At 46.0% G+C, this 16,347-nt stretch overlaps 1 protein-coding gene across 6 annotated transcripts in view; it reads right to left on the minus strand.

The window, feature by feature from the left end:
* Positions 1–16,347, minus strand: part of FOXN3 (forkhead box N3) — a 383,907-nt gene that overhangs the window by 32,717 nt on the left and 334,843 nt on the right. For 4 of the 6 annotated variants that reach the window (XM_019642323.1, XM_019642325.1, XM_019642324.1 and 1 more), the window contains one exon: positions 104–169. The exons of 1 other annotated variant lie outside the window; for it this stretch is intronic. In XM_019642323.1, coding sequence (XP_019497868.1) covers positions 104–169 — 66 coding nt within the window. The remainder of the gene's footprint in view (positions 1–103; positions 170–16,347) is intronic. One more of the 6 variants, XM_019642326.1, reaches the window with a different exon arrangement.

Raw genomic sequence — 16,347 nt, forward strand, 5'->3', positions numbered from 1 at the left:
GGAAGTTCTACTTGAGTATTAGTTCTTCCTACGGCCTGGTATATAAATGAGAAAGTTAGGTTCACAAACTATGGTGCTGAAGGCTATAGAAATATCTACTCACAACCTGCTTGTATCTCAGGGGGAGTATTCAAAAGCATCATGGCACTGGCAGCATCAATGTCAGGATCTGGAAAAATCAACCAATAAATAACATTATTTACAACGGGGCCGGTGTGTGTAAGTGTGTTTTTCCCCCTGCACGTTACAGCTTATGAATGCAACAGAGAAGAAAAAAAAAAAATCCAAAAACTAGATGAGTTACCCCAAAGGTGATTTTCTTCCCATTTGCATTTGAGAGGAAGAAAGGTATTTTAGAATGAGATTTAAGGGGGGAAGATTTGTAAGTTTTTCCAGACAAAGCATGGTCTCTTCTCATTTTGCTAATTTTGGAATTTGTATGTTCCTTGATAACTTGCTGACCTGTACACCCCCACAGCTTGCTCCTTTGGGGCGGAGGCACAGGAGAGTGGAGTGACAGTAGGCAATTCAGCCACGGGAATCTTTAATGAACTGGGGACACTCACAGCACCAAGCAGAGAAAGCATTAAATACACCTGCATCTAGTGAGATTACAAACAAGACATTTGGTCATTTCCACTTGTCAGCAGAATGCAAACTGTATTTTACGAGGTTGTGTGTGCGCACAGTGGTGGTGGAGGCGGAGAGGGCATTAAAACACACACACTTAAAACATATTTTAAAAAATGAAGTTATTAATGTGGAGGGCATGTTGGCGTCCACATCTATTATTGCTTTTAAGATGGGACCCCAAAAAAAAAAAAAAACAACCAAAACACTCATCACTTCATTGCTGCAATTCTTAATAGGTTTCTGAATCCTTACTGATCCACCGGTTGACAGATGGCAGGTTATATCCAGACAGAGAAAAATATTATCCTTTTATAACTAAATTCATTTTCCTCTGAGAAACAGCAGCGCTGCTGCTATGGAAATGAAAGTCACCATGGCAACAGTAAACAACCCCCAAGAATGGTCACTGAATAGGCTGAAAAGAACATCTGCCCCAACGTGGCGTCCCAGCTGCCCTGGGGCGAAATTCACTAACAGTGCGACCATGCCGCGTGACAGCAGCCGCTGCCTGTGCCCTGTCCAAATAAATGAAGTGTGCAATTGAAGGCGACATCAAAATGCCTGTCCTTGCAGATTACTGCTTCTGCGTCCACTAAACCCAATGACTAATAATGGGGGGGGGGAGCAGGGGGGCTCACACTTGTCAGTTTTGTACAAATTACACACCCAAAAATTCAGTTTACTACTAATGGCTCCATGGCACTTTATTTTGGGTATTATGCTAGAAAATGACTTTTTTACTGTTTAAAAAAGTGCATTTTTCATACTTTATACGTGCAGTTTAATTCCAAGGGAGTCGTGGGAAGCACCAGAAAGCCCCACCAGCGATTAATAATCTAGATGAGGCTGGTTTGAGAAGACAATGTCTCCAAAAAGAAAAAAAGGAAAAGAACTTTACTCTGCAAGCCTTTTCTATTTCACCTGCAGGAAGCCCATTATTTACACCCCATAATGGAGTGAAGTTTATTTTAGTAAGTAAGTACACTGTATAAGAAACAGGGAAATTAACTTATTTGGCAATTCCCGGGGTGTAATTCCTAAAACAGTCATCACTCCCCACTGATATTAATATATATATATATATACATATATATATATATATATATATATGCGCGCTAGTTGAAGGGTGAACTGAAAAACTGAACAGTCCATTCATTCACTGCTCCCAGGGTTCCCGCTGTCCCTGACCCCTTGTCTCCCCACAGGGCCTGGTGCCAACACACAGAATTTGCCGTTTCAAGGTGGTTCTGGCCCCCCCATAAGCCACAGTGTGCAGGGAGCTTCTAGAAGGTGCTGGGCGGTGCTGAGGCCTTCCTCTCCTACTCCATCTTTGTTTGGAAAGGGCCCTTTCCTGCCTCAGGGCTGAGATAACGCGCCAGTTTTGCTTTTCACCAAGTAAAGGTTCTTTGCCATCTCTGAGGGTGCAAAGGCTGCAGGCATGGCTGGATGGTCCCCGGTTCCCCAGGCGACTTTTACCCGGAGTTTTCCTGAACCACCAGGAGGTTCAATGGGGACAGTGCAAGAGAAAATACAGGTAAGAAGTCAGGAGTCTTTTCCTATTTATTTTGTGGGAAAATGAAAAAGTAGTTCCGTACTCTTCAAAAACACAATGGACCTCAGGAGGAAAGCATAAAGGGCCACAAATAGAAAGATACAATGAAATAAATGAGGAAGAAGGGAGAAAGAGACCTTAAAGGAAAAGAATATAATTAACAGTCACATGAATTTCGCAGAGCCTCAGGGGCAGCTTGAGCAATGCTTCAGACCCACACAACATCCTCTCATGACCCCCCACCCTGACCCCAGCCAAGCCAAATAAACAGATAATTTAAGAAAAAATGCTGCTTTACGACAAGTCCCCCAATGCTTCCTTTCATCCAGATTTGCCACGCCTTTGGCCTCCACAGATAAAAATTCTGATGCTGCCTTGGGCATTCCTGATGGCCTCCAGGCACCTGGGGGCAACCCCCAGCCTTCGCATCTCATTCACAATCAGTTCCCACAGCCCACTCTCCACTCGGAATGGGTCAGTTCCTGGGTGGCCCACGCGGGAACATGAAGCCCTATGGGTAGGATGGACTGGAGGGCCAAGCATAGGATGTCCCCTCTTGCCATCTTGGCAGGCGGACTGACAAACATAAGAACTTACACGCAAACGGTACGAGAAAACACAATTATGTCCTTATGCACGTGTGAGCACAGTGACTCCACAGTAAAGGCAGACCTTCCACAGGGGGCTACGGTGAGCGCCAACCCTGGTGTACAGCGTGTGAGTTCTGACAAACGGCGCCACCTTAACCAAGATACAGATTTCCATCACCCCAAAGTTTCCTTGTGCCTCTTCCTGGCAGTCATTCCCACCCTTGCCCTGGGCAACTACTGATTGGTGTTGTTCCTCATCCATGACGTGGTCAATGGTGATTCCTTACATGGGACTGCAACATAAGGAATACGCATACTATTACTTGTGGCTGCTGTTATTGGGTGGTAGTCCATTGGATGGATACACTACAATTTATATATCCATCTGGAAATGAACACTTGGATTGCTTCTGCCTTTGGATTTTATAAAAAAGCTGCTATGAACTTCTGTATCAATCGTTGGTGGACATGTTTTCACTTGCCTTGAGTACTTGCTAGTAAGTTTTACTTTATAGGAGATTGACAAACTCTTTTTTCTAAGAGGCTGTATCATGTATGAGAGTTCCAGGTCCTCCACATTTTTGTTTAAAGATTTTATTGGGGAGTTGGGGGAGGGGTAAAGCATTGGGGAATTGGGGAAGGGAACAGACAAGTTGCTGTCCTTCTGTTCTTCAGTCTAGTTGTGGAGGACGTCGCTTCACAGGCCCATATTGGTATCATCATTGCGTTCTTCCCGGGTGAGGCAGTAGCTCGCCAGCCATTGGATGGCCACTCACGAAAGCTCACACCTGCTGCCGGCCAGCCCCACTGCAGCCTACACCGTCGCCTCACAGCAGCCCAGCTCCAGATCAAGCTGTTGTTCTCCATCTTAGCTGTAGGGGGCGCAGTATCACTGGCCCTCATGTAGGATCCAAACTGGGGCCCTGCTGCTCAGAGCTGGTGTCCCAAGCCAGCTCCTAACCAACACGCCACTCGGCTGGCCCAGATGCTCCACGTTTTTGTCAACACTTGAAATGGTCAATCTTTTAAGATTTAGCCATCCTACTAGACGTGTAGTGGTACTTTGCCTTAGTTTTATTGGGTTGTTGGAAAAGTCATGATGTATTTTTTCTATGTTTTTCGTTGCAAAAATGCGTCATGACTTTTCTGACAACCCAATAGTTTGCATTTCCTAATGACAAGTGATGTTGAGTACCTTTTCATGTGCTTAACAGCCATTTATTTATCTTCTTTTGTGAAAAGTTTGTTCAAGTTTGTGCCCGTTTTTTTTAAATTGGGTTGTTCAACTTGTTACTATTGGGTTGTAAGGTTTCTTTAAACATTCCAAATAGAAGTACTCTGTGAGATATATTTTTTCTCAGCCCATGGCTTGTCTATGCAGTATCTTAATAGTATCTTTTTAATAAGCAGAAGTTTGAACTTTTTTGAAGTCCAATTTATCAATTTCTTTTGTAATTCAATGCTTTTTAAATGTGTCCTAAGTAATCTGCTACCCCACAAAGCTGCAAAGGTATTTTTTTATTCTCATTTGTTAGTACATCAAACATAATGTTATCAGTGTTCAATACCTAGATTTACAAGTAAATGAAAATGGAAGGAGCCTACCAGAGTTCTTCCTTTATCCAGTAAGCTGGCTAAGCAAAGAACTCTTAGAATTGTAGAGATCAACACCAGAAGGACCCTCAGTGGCTCCAGGTGTGCTGTGGGAACACCAGGTAGCCTGAGACAAGCCTTAGCCACATTTCTATGGGAAAAACGTCTCTTAGACCCTCTGCTGAGCATCTGACATGTCTTTATGCTCGCCACACCCTGACATCCTGTGTCTGCATCAGTCTTCAGAGCCAACAACCTCTCATCTCTCCTCTCCAAAGAGATGCTACCATGCTTATTCTTATCTATTATTAAAATGTCTAAGTTTGTTCCCTTTAAAAAAAATCATGAAAGCAATATGTTTTCACAGTAAAGATATACACACTAGGTGGAGATCCTTTGAGAAATAAATGCCTTCCCCACAGACCCACTCCCAGATTCACGTTTTCTTTATATATGTCCAGAAACTGTCTTTATACATACAGGCATTTATGTATACTCATTGAAACACCAACACACATATATTTACACTCATGCACACGTTACCTGTTCTTTGAAATGGGTTTACATGGAAAATAGTTTTCTGAAACAACTTTTTTCCTTATTTGTCATTTAATGACATATCTTGCTACCCTTTCACCTTAGTATACATGGTCTGAAGTTTCTCTGTGGTGACTTTTTTGTGCATGAAAACACACCACACGGTTCGTACTGACATTCTCTTTCCTTTAGACTACAGACGACTGGAAGGCAGAAAACAAAGCATGTGTAGCCTGCACCAACGCCCAGCACACTGCTTCTCCCCACAGACCCTGTGCCCCTGAAGATGCCGCCTCAGCACAGCAATCCCCACAGCCTCCTCCAGCCCCCCTCATCCTTCCCCGCTTCCTGTGAGAACCGAGCATGGCCCTGCTTTCTCCCTGTTCTGCTGCTCACGGTTCTTATATTCTGGTCCTCTCTCTGGGGTCATCCCCACTGGCTGCTTTGGGTAATGTTAGTTATTTTCCATGAGCACGCTCTGGGTTTCCCTAAAACCTTTCAATTCTCTGTGGTCAGGAGAGACGAGCGGTGCTTTACGCCTTTAGATAGCAGAGATGCTCTGATGGAAGCGCTTTTTGGGAGGATGCTTTTCACCAAGGACACTTGTTTTGGAGCTTTCTTAGCTAGAGACATTTTAGGGGACTGGGCCGCCATTTGGGGGTTAGAGCATGCTTCTGCTTCAGAGGCACAGCTGATTCTGAAGGAAAAATGGTCCAGGACTAGATCCGGGGAGTGGGAGCAGTGGATGGCTGCACAGGATTTTCCCTGGGCTTATAAGAGAGGTTTTCCCCCTCAAGATGGTTCAAGTCAGTTTATCAGCATAAGGGAAAGATATTTCAGCCAGAAACTCTTTTTAGAAATGAAGATCCACTTAGCAGGAATATCCTTCATGTTCGGTGTGCTAATACAGGAACCCGAATCATTACCACAAGTTGGTTCGGTATACCACCAAGCCTGACGTCATGGATGCTTAATTAAGCTATGACCGTCCTCAAAATACAGCCAATCTCAAATCCCATATTAAAAACATTCCTCCTTTCTTGTGCTTCAGAAACAAATGTTACTTCTCCTCTGGGTCAGTTCCCAGCGGCCCATTTCAATTTTCATCTTTAATGCAGTTGTCTTATCACATTGCCTCTTCTCTGCCAATACAAGGCTGCAAAATGGTCACACGTCTTACAAATGTTTTCAAAGCTTCTCTTGAAGGTATGCCCACGATTATATTATGCTACAGTGAGAGGAACAGGCAACAACGTTCCTAGAACCAATGGTTTAGCTTCTTAGATTTAGAACAATATTGCTCTCCATTTTCCCAAAATTGGAGATGGTTTAAGCATGGAGGCGGCTTTTTCTCTGTGGGTATGATGGAAAAATCACTAGGCAAGGCATGAGGATTCTTGGGTTCAAGTCCTAGGTCTGCCACTATGTAACATGTGACTAATTTCGCGTCTGAGTTTGTTCCTTTTAAAATGGTGGTGGGTGACTGCAGAACTTGGGAGGGGCCCAGTTGGTTTTTCATCTCATTCCACACAGTTCCTGGCTCTGCCTATAGTGTCCCCTGACCTTCTCCTCCCTTTCTGGCTTGTGGCTGCCAGAACTATGGATACCACGGAGTACCTACCAAATGTGGCATCTGTTCCAACACCTTTGGAGGCAGCTCACACTCTTAGTAGAGCTGGAAGGCTGTGGCCTGTCATTCTGGGCATCAACTGGATGCCCATCAGAGCAAACCATCCAGCCTGGCATGGGTATTTTGTGGGTTTCTGGTATGGCTTCTGTTGACATTCACTCCCCTTCCTCTAGAATCTGGCATCAGAGGGAAGTGACTGCAGAGACCATCCATTTTCACAAACTCAGAGTATGAAGGTTGAAAGCCCCGGGTCCAATCCGCACTGCTGTATTACTGCCGCAAAAATGTGAACCCTTATCCTTAGCATCTCTGAGCTACCTGACCTATGAAATGGTAACAAAACATTTCCCATATAGAAAGCCTGAGAATTACAACCAACAATCATTACCTTCTTAGAAATCATTTAATTTTCCATAGGGCTAATGTGTTTCTCCATTTCTCCCTGCTCCACCTCGCATCTGAGATGTATAGGATGATGAAAGGTATTTACATAACTAAATAAAGAGATTCAAGAAGTATAAACAACAACAACAACAACAAATAAAGGCTGACACACACAGTCAGACAGAAACCATCAGCTATAAAGACACAGCATATCCTCCATCAGATGCACACAGCCAAGGTGCTCATATCCTCTCACATTCTCTGCTAGAAAGTGAGACCTACTATAATACAAAGGCCCCTCCTCACCTTCCCTGTCCTCTGCTGTATCCCTGGCACCTAGAACACTGCCTGCAACATAGGGATGCCAGGTAAATAGTTGTTGAACAAACTAATGGATGGCTCATCCAATCTAGCTGTCTGAGGCTAAGGATGAGGATCCTTAGGGCGTAAGCATCTGGACATGCAGTGGAATCCCCTGGGAACCCCAGCAAATCAAACGTCAGGCCCCACCCCAGCAACACTGCATTCTGTAAAAATTCATCAGGGGATTCTAATGTGTAGGAAGACTCCAGAACTACCTTTAATGAGAATAAACCAAGGGTATGGAATGCCATCCAAAGAAGGCCACCAGGATGACCTGTGCTCCTTAGAAATCCTTTATCATCTATAGCTTCACTAGATCTCTCTGCTTTGACACATCTGTCTCCACTTTCTGTACCTTTGCATGAAAGTGACACATGGGAAAGTATTTGGCTAGTCCCTAAAAATGGAGAAATAAAAATACAACTTGGACAACTTTTAGGACCAAGGGGGATAAAAATAGATTAAAACAAATAAACAAGCAAGGCAGATAAATAAAAATCCCAAATAAGGTATACATTTCCTGGGGAATTCTGAGTAGATGTGCACTCCACATACTAAGTCAGTGGTCCTCAGTCAGGGACAATTTTGTACCCCTTCCCTCCAAGGACATACGGCCACGTCTGGAGCCAGTTTTGATTGTCATGACTGGGCGGGCGGGGGGGAGGGAGACAGGGTAGTACTGGCATCTGGTGAGTAGAGCCCAGGGGTGCGCCTCAACTTTCTAGAGTATACAGGCCAGCCCCCTACAACCACAAAGAATTATCCAAAATGTGACTAGCGCTGAGGTTGAGAAACCCTGTACCGAGCTTACATACACATGTGCTATGGTCAAGAAAAGCAGATCCTTTGAACCAAAGGATCTCCAAAAGAATACATCAAACGTAAACAGATAGATATAAAATTCACTTTGTTGTTGATGTCTTTCCACCCCCGTTTCTGCAAAATCCCTCGGCGTAAGTTAAGAGAGAGCGGAGGATATCAACATTTGCGGCTTTGAAACCCCTGAAGTAGGAGTCGTACTCTTTGGCTGCTGTTGCAATCAATCAAAGTATCTAATAAAACAGCCGCCTCTGATCCGGAAGGCAGCAGAACAGGGGAGCGCTCGCCTTCAGATCTACCGAGGTCAGTCGCCACGAGTCTTCCTTCCACTTCCCTTCTGTCTGAAGGTTGTTACGATGGTATTTGCCACAGTTATGAACTGCAAACATCTGAGGGGTTCTCACAGCCAGGCAGGGGACAAAGTGACACCACTGAGCTGAGTGGACGATCTTCACGACTGATGGGATTTTAGGGGATAAAAGCCTCACAAAAAGATTGACTCCAAGTTGTGACTTTACAAACTATCTTTGTGATGGGACTTGGAGCTAGAACAGCGCTTCTCTCCTGCCAAAAACGGAGTGGGAGAAAACTCCCAACTCTGGCTGCCCTGAAGAAATCAGGCGAGTTAAAACGAACTATTAAGCAAGTTGAAACGAACAGTTGTTTGTTACAAAGATAATTTAAATCAAGCTGGGGGAAAAACAGGAATGATTTACACATGCATTTGAGGTCTTATGAGGCTCCCATCCATACATCTTTGGAGTCTCTCTCAGCTTAAAAACAGTGAATGCTGAACTCTAAGTGAGACATGGACGAGCTCTGAGGAGCAGGGTCGCAATCGACTCTGCCAATTAGGAATGCATTTGTCCAAGTCAGCTCCCCAACCTGGGGCAGCTTTCTAATTGTGTCCAGTGTCCATTTACTACCCCTAATTCCATGTCATGCAGAAGAGGATTTGAGGAACAGGGTCTGGACGATAAATACAGAGCTCAAAGTGCACCCTGGGCTGGGAGTCAGGTGTTCCATCTCTCATGTGGCGTTAGAGTGGCTGAGCTCCCCAGCTGCCCAAGGGACTCTACTCCCTATGAGTCAATCATTGTCCCTGCTGCCCTGGCTTGAGGAGTAAAAGGACGCTCACTGACACTCTCCCAGCAGATGCTTCCACTTCTGTCTTCTCTGCACAACAAGAAACGCTTTAACTTTGACGGCTTCCGAGTCCCCTAATTCTAATGTCCCCGTCGCTTCCGCAGAGGGCCCTGCATACATCGCTCATTTTTCCAAATCTGCACTTCCAATGAGCGTCGCGCTGCGAGCCCTTTCCTGGACCACGTTAAGGCCCACCCCTCTCCTCTCCGCCAAGATGCTGTCATCCCACACCTCGTTCAGCTGCAACTCTCAATTTTCCTAATGACGAAGGTTTGCTTCTTAAATATCTTTGCCCAGTTGATGGCAATCTTTCTAGAAGCTGCCTGGGAGCAAATGCAAAGGGGCTGTGTGGATGGAGGCTGACAGTACAAAAAGGTCTAATATTCTAGAACTTGAGGACTAGGGCAAAGGTGACAGGAGACCCAGAATAGGTCAGGGCTTCTGTGCTATGGGTCGTAACCATTACTTAAGGGGCAAGGCTTTCTGGTTTGCTTCTGTTGGGCTTGTGACGCTGTGCTGCAGCTGCTTGTCTGTGGTGGATTGAAGCAAAAAACAATTTTAAACTTCTTGTAGGTGAATGAGAAACTGTGTATTTCTTGGAAATGCCTTCCCCTTTGCAGCTCATTCAGCTATCAATCTCTACGTGCTGCATTCTCTGACTTTTGCCTCTTGGGGGCACCCCCCCCCCTCAGGGAGGCTGATAAACTTTGCTTTGAAAACCTTCTTCCGCTTGTGCCTGGCTTCTTCAATCAGCAATACAGCCATAGGACCCCATCCAGCTGGGAACAGGAGCCTAGCCCTGGATGCAGATGGTTTTCATGGGGTGGGGACAGGAATGGGGATGTGCACGAGAACCCTGAGAACAGGAGGGTCTGGCCACACTATTGTCTCGAAGGAAGGATGTGCCAACTCCAGGAGTCAGGGCACCAGAGAGCTGGGCACACGAGCGCGGGAAGTGCTGGGGACATCAGGACACATGTCTTTAGTCTGTATTCTCCCTCTCCACACTGTCAGCTCATCTTCTCCAATTGTCACTTTTCCCCACCGACTGGATGACCACCTCCTGCCTCGTCCCCACTCTGGAAGCTACCTCCTCCTCTAGTAAAGGGCAGAGGGTAGCTCGTAACTCTGGCACAAACTCTCCCACTGTTCCAGCTGTCCTCAGGGTGGCCTGTGCCCCACAATGCTTGTCGGTGCTCACAATTGAATATTTCCATTTGCTCAGCATCCTCAATTAGCTCTGTCTTCAGCTGGGTGGATGTGCAAAGCCTCTTTTCCAGAAGCAGAGATTCCATTTCAGAGTGACACTGGCAGGTGTGTTAGTGGGAGTACATATCGCTCAGAACTCTGACACCACTGCTGACGCCAAGGCACAGACCCACTGCTTGTCTGGCTCTCAGTCGTGTTTCTCTCTAGTATTCAAGCGATGAAGGGCTGACAGGGATGACTCTGTCCACATAGCTCACTTTGGGAATGCATATATTACGTGGACTCACGAGAATTTCAAAAGGGACCACGGAACCACTCATTTTCCCAGATCTGACAGCCAAATGTCATCAGACAGACACGTTAGAACTATACCTTACTCCGTGCTTTCTGCATCTACCGTGCTGACTCACACACTGTCCCACGCGAGCATCTTTATACATTCCTCTGGCACAGACGATTGTTGAGATGATCTCTTCATTGAAAAGGGTTTTTCCCACACTGAAATCAACTTCCTTCCTAGCGAGCTGCTCCTCAAACATCTGGAAGAGGAGACCACTGCAGCTGTGAGGCCCCAATCGCAAACTCAGCAGGCCAACTCGCCAGCATGCTCTACATCTGGGAGCGATGCCCAGCATTTATTTCTCTTTTGTTACTTCTAGACAAGTCAGAGGGCATTGTAAGAATCCATGTGCAGTCAGAGGATGTGAGCGGGGGCGAGGAGAACAAATTAAAAATAAAATGTTACTAATTCACCTGTCTACAGTCTATCAAGCAATCAGTTACACCATCCCCAGAGAGAAGTGCCTCAAGAGGCTGGAACCAGAGAACACGGCAAGTAGGGATTTACCGCGAGACAAGGTGTGGAGGGGAAGGGACTTCAGAGGACTGAGACCTTGACCCTTTGTGCCTGTACCACAGGGGTTTGAGTTCAAGTACATGTCACAGAATTCCCTTACTTTGCTACAACTGACATCTACATGAAAGCTTAGGGTGTTCTCTGGAGAGAGGCCTGTCTGTTCACCAAGGCCCAGACCTGCTCTCCCTTCTACTGTGCCCTGCGTCTGCAACTGAGGGAGGCCAGCCCGCCAGGCCAGGCATGTAGGAGCACTTCCTCTCCTCTGCGGGGAGGATGGTGAGCAGGAGAACCAGCGCCCGGCCCACATCTGTGTGTGAGAAAGCTGAGACGACAAAGCGGGCCCTCAGGGGTAATGCTCTGAGGACGAGGTCGATCGAGAAGGGCTAACGAGTGTGGGACAGACACTCAGGTCACACCACGGGGCAGGAAGACACACTGATGGGGCCAGGGCTGGGCTGCAGGAGGCCGGACAGGCAGGTGAAGGGCAAGGCAGAATCACCGAAAGCTCAAGTCATCTTCTACGGTTTACTCTAGCTAGTCCGGGGTCCCCGTCCACCCAGAGCACCCCAAAGCAGAGAAGCTGACCAGGAGGGCACCAGTGAAGCAGGGACATCTGTGTTGCCTTGGCTCCAAAATAACAAACCTCATATTGGCACTCTTTGGCTAGCCTGCTTCCAGATGAAAAGTCACAAGAGCTTACTACTAAAACTTGGTTACTTAAATCCTGTTTGGGACATCTTATCAAAAGGCCAGAAGGAAACACAGATAAACCAGGGCCCCTCCCAACTCATACACGACCACCTAGTGGCACGATCATGCTTCCATTGGCGAGTGGGTCCTTGGAAAGTCCATCTCTTTCTCCCTTAGAGAGCTGAGCTTCAGAAACAAAATGCGGAAGCACATTTTCCCTCAGAGACTTGGAGATCTAGCCTATTCCGGCTCCAGTCCCTGCACACCGCCCTGAAGACCCCACATCGCTCTTGGGTGACCAGGGCGCATTCTCTTCATAGGGAATCTTGCAACAGGATTCTTGCAACAGGATTACTGGTCACTGAGCTCTGTCGAGGCCTCAGTTTTAATGCTTCGCTATGCTCTGTGGTCTAATCCTTCCCTCACAGAAATACATTAGGAAAAAACAAAAAAAAGGTAAAAGCAAATCTGTCACTTGGTATTTTTTTTAACCTTTGCGCAGTTCTCTGAAACATGTTTATTCAGAAACAGCCTACACTATGAAATACAGCAAATGAAAAATGTAAACAATGCACCCACAAAGCACTAGTTTTCCTTTAGTCTGCATGGGAACTTCCCCTCATGTTGTATCCTGCAGCTTTCTGGGATTGCAGAGTACGTGGATACAATGAGGAGACCAGTATACTATAGCTGTTATTCTGTTCTCACTGGCTAGCGCATACTCAGTTTCACGCAAAGAGACACTGACACCATCCATCCATTGTCGAGAACAAAAATGGCTGTTAAACTGTTAATGAGTAATTCATTTTAGACACAGTTAAACATGGAAAGATATAGAAACAGAGATGCAAGATTCAGATGACAAATAAAGGTATCATGGAAATAAAAGGATTACGTTTTCCACCCAACAGGATTTGAGCATAATGTTGCACTACTGGGAGAGAAATGGGATGGTGCCCGCCCTGCCTCAGTCCTGAAGGAGATACCAGCCCAAAAGGCAGCATCTCTTAGGGCAGACCATACCTGTACTCCGGGAGCCTGTAGGGTAAGGAGGTGGGGAGTGATTAGCTTGGTTTTAAAATTTAGTCTAACCATATAGCAGTGAGCTGATCTGGTGGGTGAATGAGAAACTGGTTCTGAAGAAAATTCCCAGAGAAGTTTCCAGAACACTTTTTGGGAAAAGCTGCATCCCCAGAACAAGTATTTTTGGTTGTATGGAGTCCATTTGAAGGTTCCCTCATTTCTAGATGTACTTAATTAAAAAAAAAAAAAAAGCTCTTTACTTTCCAGCTGCACAGCATACTGGGTAAAACACCTAGTACATAAAAATATTAGGTAAGTGTTGTGGAGTAAAGGAACCCAAGAGCTTGGTCCGGGAAGCATGTTGTAAAGAAGGTGAGTCTAGGCCAATCCTGATTTCCTCCTGCAGATGCTACGCATTCATTCGAGAACTATAAATGCTAAGCCAAATAAAGGTTTTCAGTTTGTCTGGGCATACTTGTTTTTGGAAAAACCAGGAGGGATGACAATCACCAGACAATATGATCACCAGTTGACTCTAAAGGTAAAATCGACATGCGGTGACGGTGTTGGGGGGGAGGTCTGTTCCTGCTGGGGGTGTGGCAAGGACAAAACCATCTGCAGCCAGTTTTGCAGAACAGTGCCCCCCCCCCCCCCGCCAAAGCTACTGGCTCAGGTTACTCTACAGCAACTGGGTTTGTTCTCTGACCATGAAAGGCAGACTTCATCTTTCAATAGGAAAAAAAAACGTTACAGCAAGTATTACACAAGCAAAAACATACAAAGGACACCGGAAGACAGAGAGGGTAAAACCCACCACAGCAACTGCCACCATGCTGGCATCTGTGGTTTCTCTCTCGCCCTTTCAAGATTCTTCTAGGAAGGGTTTCAGCATATTTTTCACTAAACATGAGGCCTGCGTGGGGGCCTTCAGACTCCGGCTGTGCCAGAAGTCAGTGTGGCCACCATACTTTTAGGGTACCGAGAGGGAAGCGAGGGGGAATCAAAATGAATGTCTGTTTCTAAGCATAGCCAGTCTTTCCCAGTGCCTATTCAGCAGAAACCTCAAAATGCTTGTTTCTGCAAGCTCTGACCACCAAGATGATTGGTGATGGGCACTCAACCCATCCTGCCAGGCCAGGCAGACAGGCTGACCCTACTGCACCAGCCTGCTGTTCCCCCAAATGATTATGGTTCCAGAGTGTGTGTAGGGGGTGGGCGGGGGGAGGTAGGCTGGGGGTGGGGGCGCAGAAGGGAGAGGTAAGGACAAAACAAATACTCAGCAATCTGGATGTGGCTTGAATTGCCCTGGAGAGAATATGCTGAGAGGCCTAAGTCCTCCTTTCTCTGGCCCCCTTTCCCCTAACTCAATGTGCATTTTTTCACTCTGTTTCTCCTAGGTGAGAAAAAGGTTGCTTTAAAAAAGAAAAAGCTCTTCACTGAGCCAGTCTCGCCTAAAACTGAACCCACATAGTCAACAGAGTATTCCCTAAAAGTTACTTTTCTTGCAGCCTGCTGTACTCTGCATGTAGACTGCTGGAATTGATGGCAAAAATGAATGAATGAACTTGGACATTGGTGGATTCCCCTTCCGAGCAACGGTCCTTTGAGCGTACTTACCTGTTGCCTCCAAACCGCTTTTAGAATTTGTCACCTGGTGTTGTAATAACCAGGTGAGGGTTCACGGGCGGTTGGGGGTGGGGGTGGGGGAATGACACACCAGCAACAGACATGGCTGGCCATACCTGAGTGCACGGAGATAAGCAGTACATGGAGCTGCCGAATGTAACGGCACCACGAAGCTTCCTCAGAGAACTTCCATCCACAATGGTCTCTCCCTGCTCAGATACCTGGAGACCTTCCTAACATCACCTGTAACCTGCCTCGGGTGTGTCCTAATTGTTTCCTGCGCATACATAAGGTCTTCCCAAACAGTGACCTCCCCTGTCAGCAGAGGTGCTCCCTGTAGTAAGCCAGGGAGCGTTCATCTTTTGGAACAATATCTCACTTCTAACAAGCCTGCCTTATTGCATTCTGGGAAAAATCAGAATCCCTTTTGCCACTGAATTCTTAGTTTGGGAAGGATGCTTTGAAGAAGTAGAAGCGCTAAGAGCCACAGGTGTCCACACCTTCTGACAGAGTAAGCCACAATTTCAGGTACCTGAGCAGAATAAAGAGGGACCAAGAAGAACCGCCTCTTCCTGGTGGAGCTGCCACAGAGGGTTGGCAAATTACCCAGCTTGGTTGCTAAGATCTGTTCAAGACCTTGACTCAATCAAGGGTCTTTTGGTCCTCAGAAGACCTCAGAAATGGACTTTTAAGGACGTTCCATTCATTCCTAGGTTAACTGATCAGTTTCTAGACTCTACTACTTCTAGAACCTACAACATGACTCAACAAACGCTTCCTTCGGATTAGTTCAGTTTTGACATGTCCGTATGCCATGGCCTAGCCTGGAACACTAACATCAAAGGCAAAAGAAACATTGTTCTCATCAGTCTCCAGAGAGGCTCAGGTATACATACAAACAGGACATGCTTCTGAGCACTCTGTAAACTCATCTAACGGAGCTGTAGTATTATCCAGAACCATGTGGTTAAAATTATTGGTGGCAACAGGCTGTGGTGTCCACCATTTCCCACTAAAAGAAAACAGAGCTTCTTGGAGAAATGGCTGACTCCAGGTCTGGTGCAGGAAACATGCACAGTGAGCCCAGAGTACCTTGTCACACCAGAAAATGAGGATCCTATCCAAGTCTGCTGCTTCATGTCAAAAGGATTCAGGATCCGACTTGAAGGCCCTCCCTCCTACTGGCCAATGATGGGACGTTCTGAACATCTGTAGCTGCATTGACTTGAAACACATCAAACAAACTTAATAGTCCTAGTGATATTAAAATATATATAAATAAATTCATTGGTTAAAAAATATTGAAACTCATCTTTGGAAAGTGCCAGGGAATTCATTCTTTGAAAACTGACCAAAAAAAAAAGCAAGCGATTGCTCCACCTTTCCTCCATGAACTATTTTATCTGTGAAGTAGCTAAATGACTGATGAGATGTTGCTCTTTTTTTCAAGATAATATGTGAAAAGGGAAGGATCAAATTATATCCCCATTTTGTAGCCCCTAATGAATTAATTGATCTAAACAGTGATCAATTGCTGCTAACATCAGAAAAAGGTGGTACAACACTCCACTTAGAAGTAATCTAAGTGCGGGCCGGTCGAGTGGCGTGATGGTTAAGAACTGGCTTGGGACGCCAGAGGGCCCCGGTTCGGATCCCACATATGAGGGCCAGTGACACTGCCCTCTACAGCTAAGAT

Source organism: Hipposideros armiger, unplaced genomic scaffold (assembly GCF_001890085.2).
Source record: "Hipposideros armiger isolate ML-2016 unplaced genomic scaffold, ASM189008v1 scaffold_67, whole genome shotgun sequence".
Lineage (NCBI taxonomy): Eukaryota > Metazoa > Chordata > Mammalia > Chiroptera > Hipposideridae > Hipposideros > Hipposideros armiger.